This window comes from Drosophila nasuta, unplaced genomic scaffold, assembly GCF_023558535.2.
Source record: "Drosophila nasuta strain 15112-1781.00 unplaced genomic scaffold, ASM2355853v1 ctg22_pilon, whole genome shotgun sequence".
Classification (NCBI taxonomy): Eukaryota; Metazoa; Arthropoda; class Insecta; order Diptera; family Drosophilidae; genus Drosophila; species Drosophila nasuta.
The window spans coordinates 108,445-128,649 of record NW_026869442.1 but is presented as its reverse complement, the minus strand read 5'-3'; the positions used below and the strand labels follow the sequence as shown (position 1 = coordinate 128,649).

At 39.0% G+C, this 20,205-nt stretch overlaps 1 protein-coding gene across 1 annotated transcript in view; it reads left to right on the top strand.

Annotated features, from left to right (window-relative positions):
* The window catches only part of LOC132797804 (uncharacterized), a 36,747-nt gene extending 23,009 nt beyond the window's left edge, over positions 1 to 13,738 (top strand). The window contains exons 2-3 of the mRNA XM_060809578.1: positions 10,758 to 11,805; positions 11,905 to 13,738. Of these exons, the coding sequence (XP_060665561.1) occupies positions 10,758 to 11,805; positions 11,905 to 13,738 (2,882 nt within the window). The remainder of the gene's footprint in view (positions 1 to 10,757; positions 11,806 to 11,904) is intronic.
* The last annotated feature ends 6,467 nt before the right edge of the window (positions 13,739 to 20,205 follow it).

The following is a 20,205-nucleotide window of genomic DNA, read 5'->3' as shown; positions in this document are numbered from 1 at the left end:
ACCTGTTTGCCGCTGATTAGTTTGTACAATTTAAAAGTATCGATATTTGCATCAATGTTAAATTAAAATGAATCAATTAAGGTAGCTTTCTTATTTTTGTAATATACATAGTTTTATAAGTACATGGTATGGTATGTAGTCGATATTCAATACTGTTAACATTACTCTAATTCTCTTTTTGGAAGTTCACACAGCAAACATATGTACATCATCTCATCAACAACATAAAACACACACACATCATTCATCATCAGGCCTGATCATCAGTGAGTTGTGTACATCTATACAAAAGTAAAAGTATGTAAGTACGGCTTGGCCGATAATTGAAATATAATAGTGTCAACAGTATAGGGTTTAACACATGCCATATTTACCATTAAAGTATTATATATATAGATTTGTATTACCGTAAATATTAAGAAGAATTGCAGGGTATTGACCGCCCTTGAAAATGAGTCCGATTATAAAGTCTTAACGTTATGAAGTTATTGAAAATGAATTAAAGTAAGCCTTTCGGGCACCTGAGTATAGTTGTGTGAGTCATAAATTAAACAATAAAAGGGTAAAGACCATAATGGGCTTTACAGGACGGGAGGGTATAGAAGAGGATCCACAACATCTGTGAACTTCGACTTTTAGGCTTGCTCGTATGCCAATTCAGATTTTTGCCGTTTAAGATATCGATAAACTCTGCTTACCTCTTTTAATAATGTAACCTCAGCTCTTATAGATAACAAAACCCACCCCATTTGCCCTGAGCAACAGTCGGCCCCGTAAGCAGAGTACGTTATCATAGGCTGTGTATAATCGGTTTGTTACATAATTAAATGGCGCCCGAACGTGGAGCCAAACAAACTCGAGAGGCGTTTGTTACATAATTAAATGGCGCCCGAACGTGAGGCCAAGCAAGCTCGACATGCTAGATATGAAAATAAAATAAAGTACAAGGATTTCCATCTGAGGCGTGTTAGCAGTTTGACCTGCACTGCAATAGTACCCTAAAACTTTAACGTTCAATTGTTTGATTGCCTGGAATATGCAGGAGTTCTGAATATTTGGATCCTGACCACAATCAAACATGCGAATTAGACCCCTGAAGTAAAAAAGATTTAAGTTCACCTCGGATTTATAGCCTGACTAAGTAGCGGAACTATACCAGGAACTATTATCTGATTACAACAGTATTGTTTCACTTAAGATCGAGATTGTTCTGAATGGAGTGTTTCGTCAGTTCCTCTCTTAAGAAAACATCGAATCCTGGCAGTTTTCCACAAAAGGAAAAACAAAATTGATATCTTTTATTGGCAGAATACGACATCCTATTTATAATTTGACACACCAATTGTACAAAGGATAAGACCCAAAATTTTATGATTTATATTGATTACCGAGTTTATCGTATTGAGTATCGTATCTTATTATCTTTCTTTTGGTTTATTTTTCCCGCAATTACCGGTTGGTAATAATTATTTTTGTATTCCGCGAATCTGCGTTTGCATTGGTTCGACTTTTCTTTTCTTTTGAGTTATTTTTTTTGGCTATTTTAGCTATTGAGTATCTTGAATATTTCGCAGATTCAACTCTGTTTGTTTAGTTAAGTTAATTTTTTTTGGAGTGAAGTTTTTTTTTGTTGCGTCAAATATGGCAGTTCGACGTAGCCTCGACAACTTGATGGGAAATCCACCACGCGATCCGCAGTCGAGCTGTAGTATTTGTAATGACACTAGTAGTCTAACTGAATTTGCTGAAACCTTATGTAAGCACAAATTTCATCGACAATGTTTGACAACATGGCTGAGTGAAAATGAAACATGTCCAGTCTGTCGACGTGCATGCTCGCGCAGTCAGTTAGATGATATAGCAAGTGTTCCAATAGAACCCAATGAGCCATCCTCCAGAAATGCTAGAACTAACAATCCAAGTATCAACACGGGTGCAGTGCCCAGAAATCGGCCAAATACAAGGTCAAACCCAAGAATAAATACTGGAGTGAATCAAAGAGCGAACACATCAGCAGCGGCTCGAGTAGATCCAGCTATACCAGTTCCGCCTGAATCAAACGGCATATCGGAAGAACGTGTTCAACAATTAATATCTAGTTCATTAGAGACATATCGAGTTAACATGGCAACAGGTTTAACGGACGAGATCCGTGCAGCCATACGAAACTTAACCATTTCCGGAGTTCAACAAGAACGTCCGGAAGAACCTCAACTAGAGTGGGACGTACCAATGCCTCCCATATTCCTGGCAACAATAGAAGAAATCGACAATTTACAATCCGAAATGATAACTCACCAATTCGTCGTAATTCTACTGACGAACGCTCAGATAAAACTTCGAATGTGATATCCAACTGGCATATCAAGTTCAGTGGCTCTGGAACAGTCATTTCTATTGAAGATTTCATTTATAGAGTAAGTTGCTTAACCGAGCAGTGCTTGAATGGTGATTTTGATCTTCTCTATAAATACGGTCATATTTTGTTCACGGGGACAGCCTTAAACTTCTTTTGGCGTTGTCACCGAATGGAACACGAGATGAACTGGTTCATTTTGTGTACTCGTCTACGAGAGAGATATCGAGATCAACGCACCGATCGAGATATCAAAGATGCGATGCGTAGGCGTAAACAAGGCCGTAATGAATGCTTTGATGATTTCGTCGATGCGATGGTATCCCTCGCAGATGGTTTACGTAATCCTTTATCGGATGAGGAAATAGTGGCAGAAGTGAGAAACAATTTAAAGCCTGAGCTGTATCACGAGCTGTTGCACGTTGACACAGTTACATTGGCAAGTTTGCGTCGAGAATGTCATAAGCATGAAAACTTCTTTACCAGTAACAGGCTTAAACCGATGACCACATCTGGTTTCCCTAGACGTGCAGTAAATGTTATTACGCATGAAGATTCTGATTCCATTCTGGAAGGAGAAAGTACAGAGTCCAACAGTGTGTATGCGGTAAAAATATCAGACAAGATAAAATGTTGGAACTGTGATGGGTTGGGTCATAGATACCAAGACTGTTTAAAGCCTCGTAGAGTGTTTTGCTACGGTTGTGGTGCTTTAAATACCTATAAGCCGAAGTGTGGTCACTGCAATCCGCATACGGAAAATGCACCACAGGATGTTCGTCCCAATTAGGTAACGAATATCCGCTCAAAGCCACGGATCCACTAACGACAAACACTGCTAACCCAACACACTTGTCACCTTCGATTAAAGATCGTAAATCTAGATCTTCCAAACGCCTCCAAGAATACTGGAAGTCGAAGCGTGAATTAAAATATTGCACAGTATCGACCATTACTTATATCAAACAAGATAATCGACCATTTATTAGAATTGACCTCCTTGGCAAGCCGTGGTTTGCGTTACTGGATAGTGGAGCAAATAAAAGTATTATTGGCGGAAGTCTTGCTAATCGTATTATCAATGAAAAGTTAAAATATCGTAAGACGACTGGCAATGTTCGAACAGCCGATGGTCAAAGACAACATATAATTTGACGAATTATCGCCCGACTGATCTACAACCATTCCCCATTTGAAATTGATTTCGTTATAGTACCTGATATTAAGATTGATGTCATTATCGGAATCGATTCATGGACAAAATTAGGTATTACAATCGTCCAAACTCCTATGATGGAAGAAATAGGAGCTATCGAAGCTGAAAATAATCAGTTGCCCCTAACTCTCAGCCAGAGTGCACAATTGCAAACTGTTATTGAGCAATTTCCTGCTTCAACAAGGGATGGACTTGGCCTTACTAATTTGTTAGAGCATAAAATAGATACCGGCAATTCAAAACCTATTAAGCAAAGGAAGTACCCTTTGTCACCTGCCAGAGAAAAACTGTTAGTTTCAGAGATAGACCGAATGTTAGAACTGGGTGTAATTGAAGAAGCTCCAGCATCCGAATGGTCATCTCCAATTGTACTATTAGTCAAACCAAACAAAATAAGATTTTGCTTGGATTCCCGGAAATTAAATGAAGCAACTATAAAAGATGCTTATCCAATGCCCAATCTAGAGGGTATCTTAAGTAGACTCCCCCAAGTGCGATGTATCTCCAAGATAGATCTTAAGGATGCATTTTGGCAGATCGCATTGGAACCCCAATCTCGACTTAAAACTGCATTTTCAATTACTAATCGTCCATTATATCAATTCAAACGAATGCCATTTGGATTGTGCAACGCACCTCAGACCATGTGTCGATTAATGGACCAAGTAATTACATACCAGTTGAAATCTCAAGTTATGGTATATCTCGATGATTTACTGGTAATGTCTTCTAATTTCGAAGAGCATTTAGAGCATTTAGCGCTGGTTTCGGAGCGACTGCGAGAAGCAGGTCTCACAATTAATATCGAAAAGAGCCAATTTGGTTTGGTTAGAGTGGAATATCTAGGATATATAGTAGGTGAAGGTACTTTACAGGCTAATCCTAATAAAGTTCGAGCTGTACATGACTTCCCGGTCCCCAAAACACAGAGACAACTCAGAAGATTTCTTGGCATGACCGGTTGGTATCAACGCTTCGTTCCACAATACTCTGCGGTTGTTCATCCTCTAACTGACTTATTGCGTGGCAAAAGCCTAAATTGGAATACAAGCGCACAAGAAGCATTTGAGCTTATAAAAAGTAAACTTTGCACAGCACCGTTGTTGGTTCATGCTGATTATGAAAAACCTTTTATCGTGCAATGCGATGCGTCCATTGACGGCATAGGTGCGGTATTAGCTCAGTGCGATGAAGAAGGTGTTGAACGGCCAATATCTTTTATGTCGAAGAAGCTCAATAAAGCTCAGAGAAATTATTCAGTGACCGAATTAGAATGCTTAGCTGTCGTTCTAGCCATACAACGGTTTCGAATGTATATAGAAGGACATCAGTTCAAAGTAGTTACCGATCACGCGAGTTTACGGTGGCTCATGAATCAAAAAGATTTGAGTGGTAGATTAGCGCGATGGGCTATTAAATTGCAAGGGTTTAACTTCACTATAGAACATAGAAAAGGTTCACAAAACGTCGTGGCAGACGCCCTGTCCCGTTCTTTTGAAGACGCAGATATAAATGCCGTTGAAGTTGAAATCGTCCCTGAAATTAATTTAAATGCGGATGCTTTTCAGTCCTCAGACTACCAAGCCATGAAAGCAAAATATATTGCATTAAATTCACCTGATTATAGAATAGAAAACGGTTTCCTGTATCATCGTATCGACTTTTCTAATGGTCACCCGGACCATGATGAATCTAATTGGAAATTAGTCGTTCCTCTCGAACTACGCACCAGTGTGATAGAAGCTGCACACAATCAACCATCTGCTTCACATTGTGGCGTTTCAAAATGTTTAGATCGGATTAGACAGAAATTCTTCTGGCCTCGTATGGTTACAGATGTACGCGAGTACATTGGGAAATGTGATACTTGCAGGACCTGCAAATATCCAACTCACGTTCTCAAGCCACCAATGGGTCAGCAGATCGTTACTGAGAGACCTTTTCAAAGGTTATATTTGATTTTATTGACCCTTTCCAAGGTCGAAGCGAGGAAATATTGGCATTTTCATCATTTTAGACCACTTTTCAAAATTTACATTTTAAAAAGCGGTTAAAAGATTCACATCGCAGATAATCATCACACATTCACTGCAGCGTATTCGCCACAAGCTAATGCTGCCGAGCGAGTCAATAGAAGTATCAATGCTGCATTGCGATCATATTTACGATCAGATCAACGTGATTGGGATCAATATCTGATCGTATCAATTGTGCTTTGCGCTCCCATCTTCATCAATCTATCGCCATGTCTCCTTATTTAGCAGTATTTGGACAGCAAATGATTTGCCATGCGCAGGATTATAAACTGCTAGCAAACTTAGAATTGATAAATGAAGGTGCTGCAAGATTAGAACGATTAGATGAATTTACAAAAATTCGTGCAAACATTAAGAAAAACCTAGAAAAATCGTATAACACCAATCAGAATACGTATGATTTGCGTAGTAAAGTGCGTTCCTTTCAAATAGGCCAAGAAGTAGTCAAAAGAAACTTCAAGCTCAGCAACTTGGCTAATAATTTCAACGCCAAATTGGCGCCCGTAGGAGTAAAAGCCAGAATCAAAAGCAAGATCGGCAACTCGTTGTATCTTTTGAAGATTTGGATGGGAAGGAGTTAGGCACTTTTCACGCAAAAGATATTTGGTAAACATCACCCTTTTTCAGCTTTGAGCGACAGTTTGCCACTGCCTTCAAACCTGTGGTGTGAGGGTGCAATTTAAATTTATAATTTGCATTTGCAAATTCTGGCTATTTCACGATATGTAAACATATCCAGCTGACTAATATCGATTAATCGCATATTACATGTCACTTAGTCGAGTTAGCAGCCCTTGACAGTAAATTAGCATTCACACAAATAAATTACAGGGATTGATCGAATAGTTGAGATCAACTCTGTGTAAGCTCAATATTATCGAAGACACATTAGAAGAAGAAATTTTCCTTTTCCGTTTCTGGTACCAAGGCGCGTGGACCATTTGGAAAAATTGATGTATAAAATTTATATATAAAATTCAGCAATCCAGCGCTGAATTGTATTAAAGTTAAAATATTTCTTCATCTGCATGGATCTAGCCACCAGAGTATTTGTTTGGATAATTATAAGGTACGTAGGCTACATAGGCACATACATATTTCTAATAAGAAATATTTTTAGGCATTTGCAAGTTAGCGCGGCGTGGGTCTATAAACGTTTAAAAAGCGTTTAAACAGTTTGGCCACCGCCATATAGTATTTTCACCTGCGCATTATCGGCGCGCAAAACTGCTGCTGGAGTTACAGTGGGCACATACATAAGCTAAAAAGCTAAAAAGAAGATTGCCACTGTTCCTACCGGTGCTGCCCCATTGGGCCGCACTAAAATTGTTAGCATCGGCTAACTGGAATAAAACTCAGCAAGCGAATTAGTGCCATAGCAGAGGATCGCCTCGAATCATACCGGTGCTGCCCCATTGGGCCGCACTAAAATTGTTAGCACCGGCTAACTTGGACTAATTCAAAAGGCAAAAGCAGTCGAGCAGAGGATCGACACGTCTCCTACCGGTGCTGCCCCATAGGGCCGCGCCAAAATTGTTAGCATGGGCTAACAGGGACCCATGAGCCGTTCAGAGGAGGGATAGAGCATAGTTGCTTCTATGTTCTAAACAGTGATGCCCCATAGGAGCATCCCAAGTATTGTCGCCGTCCATGATGACCTTCCGCGGCTAATAGCCATCACCTGTTTGCCGCTGATTAGTTTGTACAATTTAAAAGTATCGATATTTGCATCAATGTTAAATTAAAATGAATCAATTAACGTAGCTTTCTTATTTTTTGTAATATACATAGTTTTATAAGTACATGGTATGGTATGTAGTCGATATTCAATACTGTTAACATTATTCTAATTCTCTTTTGGAAGTTCACACAGCAAACATATGTACATCATCTCATCAACAACATAAAACACACACACATCATTCATCATCAGGCCTGATCATCAGTGAGTTGTGTACATCTATACAAAAGTAAAAGTATGTAAGTACGGCTTGGCCGATAATTGAAATATAATAGTGTCAACAGTATAGGGTTTAACACATGCCATATTTACCATTAAAGTATTATATATATAGATTTGTATTACCGTAAATATTAAGAAGAATTGCAGGGTATTGACCGCCCTTGAAAATGAGTCCGATTATAAAGTCTTAACGTTATGAAGTTATTGAAAATGAATTAAAGTAAGCCTTTCGGGCACCTGAGTATAGTTGTGTGTGTCATAAATTAAACAATAAAAAGGGTAAAGACCATAATGGGCTTTACAGGACGGAGGGGTATAGAAGAGGATCCACAACATCTGTGATCTTCGACTTTTAGGCTTGCTCGTATGCCAATTCAGATTTTTGCCGTTTAAGATATCGATAAAGTCTGCTTACCTCTTTTAATAATGTAACCTCAGCTCCTATAGATAACAAAACCCACCCCATTTGCCCGGAGCAACAGTCGGCCCCCGTAAGCAGAGTACGTTATCATAGGCTATGTATAATCCGTTTGTTACACAGTGAACTGGCACGGGAAGATCTTTTGATAAGACATATGGTCCATACAAAATGGCAAGTGGACAATTAATGGGAATTCACATATTAATGTGACTCACAAAAAATTGAATTGGATGATGGACAAAACTGAGGAACAAAAGCAAAGAAATATACAAAAATTATTAAACCACTCTTAACAAAATCACGCACTGCTGAGTCTACACCTAAAATCTCAAAATCAATTGTTTCTGGGACTGGATTCATGTCACTCGCGACGAATAAACCCAATTATGTATATTGGGACGATCCAAATGAAATTACCTCAATAATTGAAAATTGAGAGAGGCTCAAATTATACACTAAATTCGTATATAATTGATTGATAATATTGAAATGAGCTTACATGATGATCATGTCTGTTGACAAGTTTGGACGTTATGTAAATGATAAGCAGATCTCTATTCATTTAAAACGACGTGAGAAAATACCAAGACTCTACATTGATAATGATGGAAGTTACAATATACAAGGAAGTAATAAATATGTCTAGACGGGGAATAATTAATGAAATACATGCTCCTTCAAGTAAGCATTTTCTTAGACGTAGAGTCATAACAAAAGGAATAAACGAATTATAGCAAGCTGACTTGGTTGAAATGGGGAAGTATGCACACTCAAACAATGGGTATCGCTACATGCTAACAGTGATAGACACATAGTCAAAATTTGGATGGGGAAGCAATAAAGTCTAAAAATGCAAAAGACGTTGCTGAGGCCATGGAGAAAATATTTCAATCAGGGAGAGGATTCCCCAAAAATCTTCAAACAGACGATGGTAAAGAGTTCTTTAACACTCAATTTAAGATATTAGTGAAACGATATGGAATCAACCACTATTCAACATTTAGTAGTCTAAAGGCGTCAATTGTTGAACGATTTAATAGGTCATTAAAAGACCTAATGTGGCGTGAATGCAGTTTCAATGGGACATACAAGTGTATTGATATAATCAAAACACCAATTTCCGTTTACAACAATAGATATCATAAAACTATACAAATGCCACCCATTAATGTAAACACTAATAATGAGAAACATATTTTGAAAACTGTCTACAACAACATTAAAATGTTTACGGGTAGCAAATTGAAAATGGGTGATTATGTACGCATCAGCAAGTACAAACACGTATTTGTAAAAGGCTATACTCTAATTGGACAACTGAAATTTTTAAAATAAGCAAAGTACAAAATAGTTACCCAACAACATACTTACTACAAGACTTCAATGGGAATCCAATTCAAGGTGGTTTCTACAAAGAGGAACTGAAAAAACAAGTTTTCCTAACACTTATCTGGTTGAAAAAGTGTAAAAAAGAAAGGCAATAGAGCTCTCGTGCGCTGGTTGGGTTTCCCCAAAACCGAAGACAGCTGGATTCATAAGAATGAAATTTTGTAATAATATAACATAAGATTGAAAACAATTTTTGTGTTTTGTATTTTTTCTTTTTATTTTACTTCAAGTTATTTAAAATTTTTTTATTTTTCTTAATTTACTAATATGTACACTTAATTTTAAACATTTCTTTTTTTTATTTATACATTTTAATTTTCAATAAAGTATTGTTTTATTATTCTAAACATCTAGTTTTCTTTTTTCAACCTATCCATTAACATGAAATGTAATACTAATTGTTGATCGCACTTTCATTATTATCCAACTTTCTTTTAAGATTATTTATTTTGTTCACACTAGTTTGATAACTGTGTGAGTTCTCTAGCGCAAATATTTGGATGCGCCAAACTCTTGACTCCGCTTCTAGAATTTATATGTAACTCTCAATTTCAAAGGGAATTACTAAATAATGTGCTCTTGCTATAGTTGAAATCCTATCTTTTTCTATTATTCGCTTGTTATCCTTGCTATCTAATGTAGTTTTTGTTATTTCGACTATACTGATTTCATGCCCTCTAGACCTAAACATCTCCACGTTCTTGCTTTCCTGTAAACAAAGTACTTGAATAGTTTGAAAATGAAATGTCCCTCAAGCAACATGCCTTTAACCCCTTATTTTTTTTATGCATATTTCACCAGAGTTATCGAAATTTTCATATGTGTACGCATACATTTTTGGGCGTAGACCAACAAACTCAGTCATTGGTTTACCATAAATTTCATCCTTAAAGAAACCCAATCGTTTCTTATTACATTTCTGAAACTTATACATCTCGGCCAACTCATCTGGAATTCGGACGTGGCAAACTTTAACTCCACATCATCCTGAATATCTGCATAAAAATCATTTGTTTTATGCTGTAAATAAATGAATCCGTATCCATATAATTTAATTTGAGTGCTTTCCCAAACTTAGGTTTCATGTAGTCATAATGGAAGTCATACATTTAGTATTTTGACATCTCCAGCACTACAAATCCTAAATAAATTGGTTTATCACAAATGTTGTGGGGAGAATGGGGAAAGCATACAGGTCAAAGTGTCTGATTGCATTCAACTTGGTGAATGCCAGCATGATTCCTGTCACTGCTCTCTTCAAGCCGACGCACTACCTCCACGTGGTTCTCCCTGGATTGTCACTCGACAGCCGTTGAGTGGCAAACTAAAATCGCGCGACGAGAGTCCTAACTCTACAAACTAGGTTTTGTTTTCAGTGAAGGAAGCAAGAGAAGCCTCGGAAAGGAACCGATCTAACGTTGACGACCATAGCAAGCGTAAAAAGGACAATGATTTGAGAGTATGCACCTGGAACGTACGAACATTGTACAGACCTGGTGCTGCTCAACAACTAGCAGATACCCTCAATAAATGTAGGACTGACATCACTGCTATCCAGGAGATGCGATGGATAGGACAAGGCTGCATAAAGAAGAAGAACTGTGACATATACTACAGCTGCCATCCAGAACGGCATGAATTTGGCTGTGGTTTCGTTGTAGGTGCCAGGCTGCGGCGCCGGGTCTCTCACTTTCGGCCAACAAACGAGAGAATTGCAACGATCCGAATTACTGCCAAATTCTTTAACATCAGCCTGATATGCGCACATGTCCCAACGGAGGAAAAGAACGATGCCACCAAGGACGCTTTCTATGCGGAGCTCGTCCGAGCTTATGGCCGCTGTCCTTCCCATGACATTAAAATTCTCCTCGGGGATTTTAATGCCAAGGTAGGACGAGAAGACATCTTTGGTGCCACCGTCGGGCGATTTAGTCTACATGAGACCACCTCAAGCAATGGTCTCAGATTAATAGGCTTTGCAGCTGCGCATGATATGGTAGTTCGTAGTACTGGATTCCGTCATTTGGACATCCATAAGGCATCCTGGCTCTCTCCCGATCGACTGACCAGAAATCAGATCGATCATGTCGTGATCGATGCAAGGCACGCATCTAATATACTCGACGTGCGATCCTGTCGGGGTCCCAACATCGACTCCGACCATTATCTTGTTGCAGCTAAGATTCGCACACGGCTATGTGTGGCGAAGATTGCACGTCGAAGTGCGTTAAGAAGGCTGGACATCGGAAAGCTGCAATCACAACAGGCGAAGAATGCATTCTCCACTCACGTCTCGGGGCTATTAAGCCGAGCACCGTCAATATCTGAAGACATAAGCGATATGTGGGCGCTCATATCTCACTCCCTGCGAGCTTCGGCAGAGGAAGTGCTTGGACTCCAGCGTCCTCTAACAAGGAATCCATTGTACGATCAGGAGTGTCATGACGCAACAGCTGCAAAGGACGCCGCCTAAAGAAGAACACTGCAGGCTGGGGCGACACGAGCTATTGTGGATGTCTACAGGTCGAGAAGAAGAGACGAAAAACGCCTTTTCAGACGCAAGAAGAAAGAGCAGGAAAGGCGAGAGTGTGAGAGCATAGAGAGCAGCAGATGCAGAAATGAAGCACGTAACTTCTACCAGAGGGTCAAGCGTCTGACCCAAGGATTTAAGACTGGTGCAGTGGCGTGCAGGGACGATGATGGAAATCTTGTCACAGAAGCAGAGGTCGTGCTGAGGTTATGGAGGGATCACTTCTCGAGTCTGTTATCTGGCTCAAGCACAGACTCTGAAGACTATGATCCACGAACCCCAATCTATGGCACTGATATTGAAGTGCCAATCCCAAGTCATATCGAAGTCAAGGATGCAATCCAACGGCTTAAAAACAACAAGTCTGCAGGTGCTGACGGCCTGCCGGCAGAATTGTTTAAGGCAGCTGGTGATATGTTGGTGGGAAGCATGCACCAACTAATCAGTAAGATATGGCTCACGGAGAGCATGCCCGAAGATTGGAACCTCAGCATGATCTGTCCCATCCTGAAGAAGGGTGATGCCGCGGTGCGCACCAAGTACCGCGGAATTAGTCTTCTTCCAGTTGCATACAAGGTCCTAACGAGCGTATTGTGTGAAAGACTGAAACCCCATGCTGAAGCACTGATTGGACCTTATCAGTGCGGGTTCAGGCCTGGCAAGTCCACTGTTGACCAGATTTTCACCTTGCGCCAAATCCTGGAGAAGTCTTACGAAAACCAGATCGACACGTACCATCTCTTCGTCGACTACAAAGCCGCATTTGATAGCCCCCGGCGAGATCGCCTATATGCCGCCATGTCTGAGCTTGGTATACCAGCAAAGCTGACTAGACTTTGCAGAATGACATTGAGCAACACCATCAGCTCTGTCAAGGTAGGATGTTGCCAATCCGAAACCTTTACTACCAAGTGTGGCCTCAGACAAGGGGACTCGCTGTCTTGTATACTCTTCAATATTCTAATGGAGAGTATAATAAGAAAGGCTGGTGTACATCGGACGGGCACGATATTAACCAACAGATGTGTCCAGCTCCTTGGTTACGCTGATGATATTGATATCATTGGCCGCACCAAGCGTGATGTCACAGGAGCCTTCGGGGCTATTGAAAAGGAATCAGCAAAAGCAAGACTAGCGGTGAATATGGAGAAAACAAAGTTTATGGTGTGCTCTAGCAGAGAATCGCGGCGTCTTGATTCTCAGCTGACTGCAGAAAACTATAGCTTTGGGTCCGTCAAGGAGTTTATTTACCTAGGCACTGCTATAACAAGCACAAATGATGTCAGTCTGGAGATTAAGCGGAGAATAACACTTGCCAACAGGTGTTACTTTGGGCTCAGTAGGCAGTTCAATAGTAGAGCTCTCTCTCGACGCACAAAAACCACACTCTACAAGACGCTCATTCTTCCAGTACTCCTATATGGTGCGGAGTGCTGGACAGTGACGCAGTCAGATGCAGCTGCTCTTGGAGTGTTCGAGAGGAAAATTCTTCGTAAAATCTTTGGTCCAATCTGCGTGGACGATGTTAATCGCATCAGATATAACCACGAGCTGTATGAGCTGTACGGTGATGTTGACGTGGCCAATCGAGTGAAATCTCAAAGACTTCGCTGGCTGGGCCACGTTGCCCGTATGGATGAAGACGCTCCGGCTCGTAAGGTGTTTGATGCGGTGATTGTTGGGACACGAAGGAGAGGACGACCCCGAATGCGTTGGCAAGACCAGGTGATGGAAAACCTGTCCACACTTGGTGTTACCAACTGGCGAAGGCGCGCTCAGGACAGAGACGCGTGGAGGCACATTGCGCTTCAGGCTGAGACCCGATAAAGGGTTGTCATGGCCATATAATAATAATCACAAATGTTGGGTAACCTCTTCATTTGAATTGCATACATAGTTTCACTGAAGCTTGATGCACTATGAAAATTAGATTTTGATATTAAATCCCTGGCACATAATTTGGGTCGCCCTGACTTCCTATTTTCAATTGGATACTCCCACTCCGTTATTATTCGTACATCCACCCTTTTTCACTGTTTTCCATGGTTTTTCCATAAACAGCATTGTTCAATAATTCGAAAAAATCTTTTCAAAATTATTTTTGGCTCTGGTCCTATGCTCAGTGTTTATATCAATATATTTCTTGAGCCAGGCTTCTGCCTAAATTGAAGGATGGAGTGAATTTTTTAATTCCAAGCCATGTCTTATACACTGTTTTAAAGTCTTATAGTATATGATATAATTCTTCTTTTCAGCGAGATCGGCTATTAACTTTGGAGTTTTACAAGTGCTTGATGGTAGCTTGTTATCCGGACAGAATGGTAGATCATTATGTTCATCATGGATTGAGTAAGGGTAATCTAGATCAACCTCTAGAATATACCCATACTCACTATTTTCATGAATATTTTCTAGATTAAAACTCTTAACCTGATTCGTGTCTAACCATTTGAACTCACCGCATGGTAGTGGTTTAGACATAGCCCAACCATACAAATTGTTTGCATCCACATACATTAAAATTCCGATTCTTTAGTAGGATCGAAATCTTTTAAGTATTTGTGGTTTGCTTTTGTATGCCGATGACTTAATTGCACCAACCCACCCCGAATTCCACTCTTAAAATATGTAATCATATCAATGTCAGTGAGTAACTCGAGTTCGATTTCTGTGGTTTTAGCATACCATCCCACGACAATCCTGGTGTAGTGTAATAATGGGCGGGGTCAAGATTGTAAATTGAAGAACAAATTGCCCTAAAATTTTGGAAAACGTCTGTTAACAATAAAACATCAGTTTTTGAATACAATTCTAAGTATTCCTTCAATGAACGACAATTAAAATGACACCATACTTGGAAGGCATGAGCGTAATCCTCTTCTGAACATTCTGACTCTGTTAAATTACTATAGAACTTGGACCTTGGTGGGAGAGAAGTTTCGTCTAGTTTTTCAACAGAATCTAAATATTCGTAGGGAAAACACCTTTCCTGCGAAGTAGTTCAAAATTTGACTTGTTTTTAAACTGTGATTTCAGCACATTGAAATTCTCCTCACTCAAATTCCCCGCGAGTGTGTCTAGACTAGAGGGCATGAATCTGATAGTATCCAAAAACCTGATTTCTAGCGTATTTTTCCTTAGAGGGAGATATTTAGAAATTGAAATATATAATTCCTTATTCAAAGGAATAACTTTTATTTCCCCTCAATTTCTCCAAAATCTTTATCAAACAAATGAGAATCATATTTGGAGAAATTGTGAAAGAATACGGAAATAAAATCACCCGTCTTGTATTTAAGGTTACAAGAATTATGGGCTGCACCTCTATATCTACCTGTAAAATGACAGTGATCTTTCACTCTATCATTATTTAAAATACCCTTACATATGTGAGAAATGGTCGCTTTCCTAAAATTTTCTAACTCATTATGACTCATGTGCATTGGAATCACTATTTTCATGTGGTTCTCATACAAATCGGACAAGTCTGACGTTAAATTTTTGATGAAAGTGCGAGCGACATCACCTCCTGTCTTCGAAACAAACTTATCTACGCCAGAGTCAAATACACACAAATGCTACTGGCACATGCTTATTAATAATTTTGGAGTTTGCACTTACATCTAATGTTACTGGTTCCAATATGCATTCAAAGTCTGCATACACGACGAACGGAACCTCCAACTGACGGTGATGGTTTTAAAGGTAATCTTCTGATCCTTCCTTGGTCCCTCGGTAACCATCTCATCCCATCACGGACTGCATCTCAATGAAGGTTGGGCCGCCCTCTCCTTACTCATTGAGTATTGTAAGCATTGATTACAGACCCACGCTTAACACGCTGTTTACCCAGTTGTTTGGCAAGTAGACTGTGTGTGAAAATTGAAATTGTAAGGTGATTGTGATATTTTCAAATTTATTGAATGTACTTACGATGAAATATTTTTAATCCACACATAGTGTCCATGAATAACCGCCGTTGGTCCGTCGACGAATAATAAGTTAATGTGGATTCTCATTTCCACTCCATCGCAGTAAAGCGGTCCAATTATTTTGTCAGATTCCTCATTATACCCGAAAACATTTAAACTTATGTGATGGTTTCTTTTATTTATCGAATTTCCATCGGGAATGTTAATCCATTGAAGTCAATCTTTACGTTATTCACCTCAATTATTGGACGTGATCTCAATACCATAACTATTGCAATGGTATGACCTATTTATTGGTTTGAGGGCTGATATAATTGCCCACTTAAAACAGAAGGCATCTTTGTTATGTACATTAACAACTGCCCTTCTATTTTTAATTTAAGCGGAAGCTCAAAATGATTAGAGCCTTTTGTCGGATCACATTTGTAAACATTAAGCTCCAGCCTAATGATTCGTATCAAGGTGCATCCGCTGTCCTTTTCCTGAAACTCACTCATTTTTTGCGTCTATCACATTTTTATGCGATTCAAAGAAGCGAAGGAAGTTGGATCCAGTCGTAACCAGACCAATTGTGCTCTGGAACGATTTTATTTCTTGTTGAATATCATGCTCTTTTATTAGCATGTACTCAGCAAACAACTCAAAATTGCATTTGGATGATAGGTGGGTAGTCATCACGCATTCCAAGTGAGGGATCAGTGCTAATCCAGCCTCATTTAGCAATTCAATAGGCATCCTAACATCCGCTCCCTCGTTCTCAAACATGTATTGGAGAATACGTCCCTTGTATCCATTCACAATCTGCTTGATTCTTCCATCCACCTGCAGGTAGGTAATGCTGGCAGGAATAGCAATACTCCCCAATTATGGTGTTGGTGGTGTTGTTGAAGTTGTTGATGTTCTCGGGATTCATGTTGATGTTGATGTTTTTGTTTGTTTCTTTTGTATTTTGTTGGTTGAATATAATAAAGTTTATTTTATTTGTATTATTGTTTTTAAAGTATTTTATTGTGTATTGTAAAATTGATTTTTATAATGTTGTTTAACAATAATTTTTGAATTTTACAATTTGTTTAAACAAACTTGATTTAGAAAGTTATTAACAATTTTCACTGCACAATTATAATTTGTTTTGTTATTGTTATTGTTAATATTGTTATTGTTAATATTGTCATTGTTAATATTAAAGGTTTAAACAATTTGCACTGCACAATTATTCACTTAACAATTTTAAATATTGTTAACTTTGGAGAATCGCGGAGCCGAGGAAAATTGAATATTGGGCGAATATCGATGGGTATTCATGGTGTGCTGCCCTCATTGCATCTTGGTTATAATATTCGGCTTTTCTTTTAGATTTTCTATTTTAGCTTCAAGTATCTTGGAAATGGTGTTGTACTCTCGTCTTAATTCCATCATGTTCCCATCCTTTTTACGTTCATCACGTGATCCTTCCTCCGCTCCGATTTCGAATACATTCGAATTGACGAGACAAGTGGGCGTCACGCCTTCATTCGTTTTACAGGTAGCGTTGAGATTCCGAACATATTTCATCACGTTTCGTAACGTTGGCGCCTACGATCGTTTTACAGGTAGCGATGCGTCACGTGCATGGCGCCTTCGATCGTTTTCAGGTAGCGTTGGGCTTCCGAGCATATTTCATCACGTTTTGTAACGTTGATTCGTGTTAGACGTTCACGTATTCGATGGATGTGGCGCTGCGCCACGTTTCCGTCCTTTCCTTTCGTAAAGTTTCGATCTAGTATGATGCATTGCCCCACGACCTACGTTTTCGAGGTGGGTGTTCGCGCGATCGTGCGCTACGTTCGTTAAAGACCATTTCACGTTTTCGTAGGACGTCTTATCGTCTTATCGTACCGATCCCGATCCCGATCCTTTTATCGCCCGTCTCGGGTCGCGTACGATTCGTCACACAAATCCCACACTTCCACAGGTGACCCTAATTAAATTGCATCTTTATTACCTCACACTTGATATTTCCACAGCTGACCCTAATTAAATTGCATTTTTATTACCCCTAAATTGACATTAATGACAGGTGACCCTAATTAACACTTCCTTGCATGAGGATTAGATTTGTGAGAAAACTTGATATTCCAACTACTCACAACAAAAGCAGAAACGAAATAATAACTTATGAGCCAGGACAAGAAATATATGTAAAAGTAAACACTCGTTTAGGTTCAAAACTTTGCCCAAGATTTAAGAAAGAATTAGTTAAAGAAGATAAAAATACAAACATTTTAACAGAATCTGGAAGAATCGTACATAAAAGTAACATCAAATCATAATATTCGCAGGGTATTACTATGGACAATAACGGAAGCTACGATGGACATTACAAACTACACGAACGCTCAGACAGTGACCGTTCATAGGGGACTGGGAAAGTTGCAGATATCCTCAACAAAATTAGTACATGTAATAGACCTTAATCAAATCCAGGAAGCACTAGACCTACTTAACAGTCACACTGAAGAGGGCCTAAAGCGTAGTCCGCTATATTCAACTATACATCATGAGTTAATCGCTACCACTAACGCACTTAAAACAATAACAGATTCCCCAAATAAACGAAAATCTAGATCACTAAATTGGTTAGGTACAGGTTGGAAGTAAATAGCAGGCAACACAGATCATGACGATCTCGTCATGTTAAAGGAAAATATCAATAATCTCATCAGTAATAATAATCAACAGGTCATGGTTAATACACAACTGGATCAAAGAATTAACAAACTTACGTCCTTATCGAACTCCCTAACTAATTAAATACAAAAAGTAGTTTTCTTAGTAACGAGGTTGCCATTAGCCTTCATAATGAAATCCGATTATTAAAAGATGAAATAGTAAACATCATATGCCACTCAGTGGGCCAAATTAAATATAGCAAATACTCTTTTACTAAACGAAAATGAACTAACAGAAATTGGAGAAATATTTAGAAAAGGCAATATGCCACCATTGTCAATCGAAGAGATAATGGAATTCTCCGATATATCAATGGTTCATAATAAAACTACACTTTTGTATATTGTCAAAATTCCTAACCTAGAAGAAATTGAATATCAAGATATTTTATTAAAACCAATAGTAAAAATATCGCAATTGTACACTTAGAAATAAGTCAACTATTTTTGTATAATGATATAGTATACGGCATACAAAAAATTGTAAAACCTACTTAAACATAAAAGTTTGCGACAAAAGAATGTTATTGATGTAAGCCAAACACATTGTATTCCGAAATTAGTTAAGGGAGAGAGCACTGTGCAGTTTCAGCAACGCAGATCACATCCAGAGATAGAGGAAATCGACAATGGTTTAATTCTCCTCAATAACTTCAACGGCAATTTGGTCTGGAATGGAACCGGAAATCCTCTAGAAGGGTCATTTCTAATCCACCTAATCCAACGATTCCATGCAAATCAAAGAGCGGCTATTCAACAATATGGAGCCAGTCATTATGCAACCAAAAGTGCCAATCTCACAAATAACAGCCGAAGAAACTGAACGTTTAAGGATTCTATCCCTAGAGTCACTGGAGGCGCTTCATCTCAATTACACCAACAATCTCCAATACATACAGACGCATTCCATGGTCAACAGCATTACAATGTTAACGCTCTTCGGTGTCATCCTGATAACAGCGTTAGGACTTTACGGTTGCAGTCGGAAGAAGAACACCATTACCCTTCAACTTGGACCAACACCAGCTCCATCAGATACATTGAAGCCACCACTCCGCAAGCAAGAAGATTTACAGAAAAATCCACTGCCTCAATTCAACAACATCCCATACTTTTGAGAAATACAATTTGTTTGAGGACAAGCACGAATTAGAGGGGAAGAGTTAACACACAAAACATTTTGAAACTCAAAGTCCAAAATGCAGACTCAGCGTCTGACCAACTTTCTGCACGCGCCGAGTGCACCTGCAAACATTCCAAGAAGACCCAAGCCAAGTTGCCCAATACATCCGCCACATGCCGGTGCAAGCAATTCCAGGAACATGAAGCATTGCACCCAACTCACCAACCACAGCAGCGCTGTCAACGCCGCTGCTGAAACTCGCAACTTTATATAGGGCTAGCTTTAGAATTAGTCTTTAGTCCAATCGGAATCGTAATAAAATATATTTTTTGTTATTATTTTTAAATAAATAATTAACTTACAAATACAACTTTTGTTTCACTTCTTTTTGTTTAGAGTTCACTGTTTTATTGCAATTTTGATATTCCCGTTCTCACTGTCCAACATCTTTAATTCATTATTACGTTATGTATACATTTTTCTTTTTTGCTCATAGTTTCTTTTCTTTTCTTTCTTTCTTTTTTTACA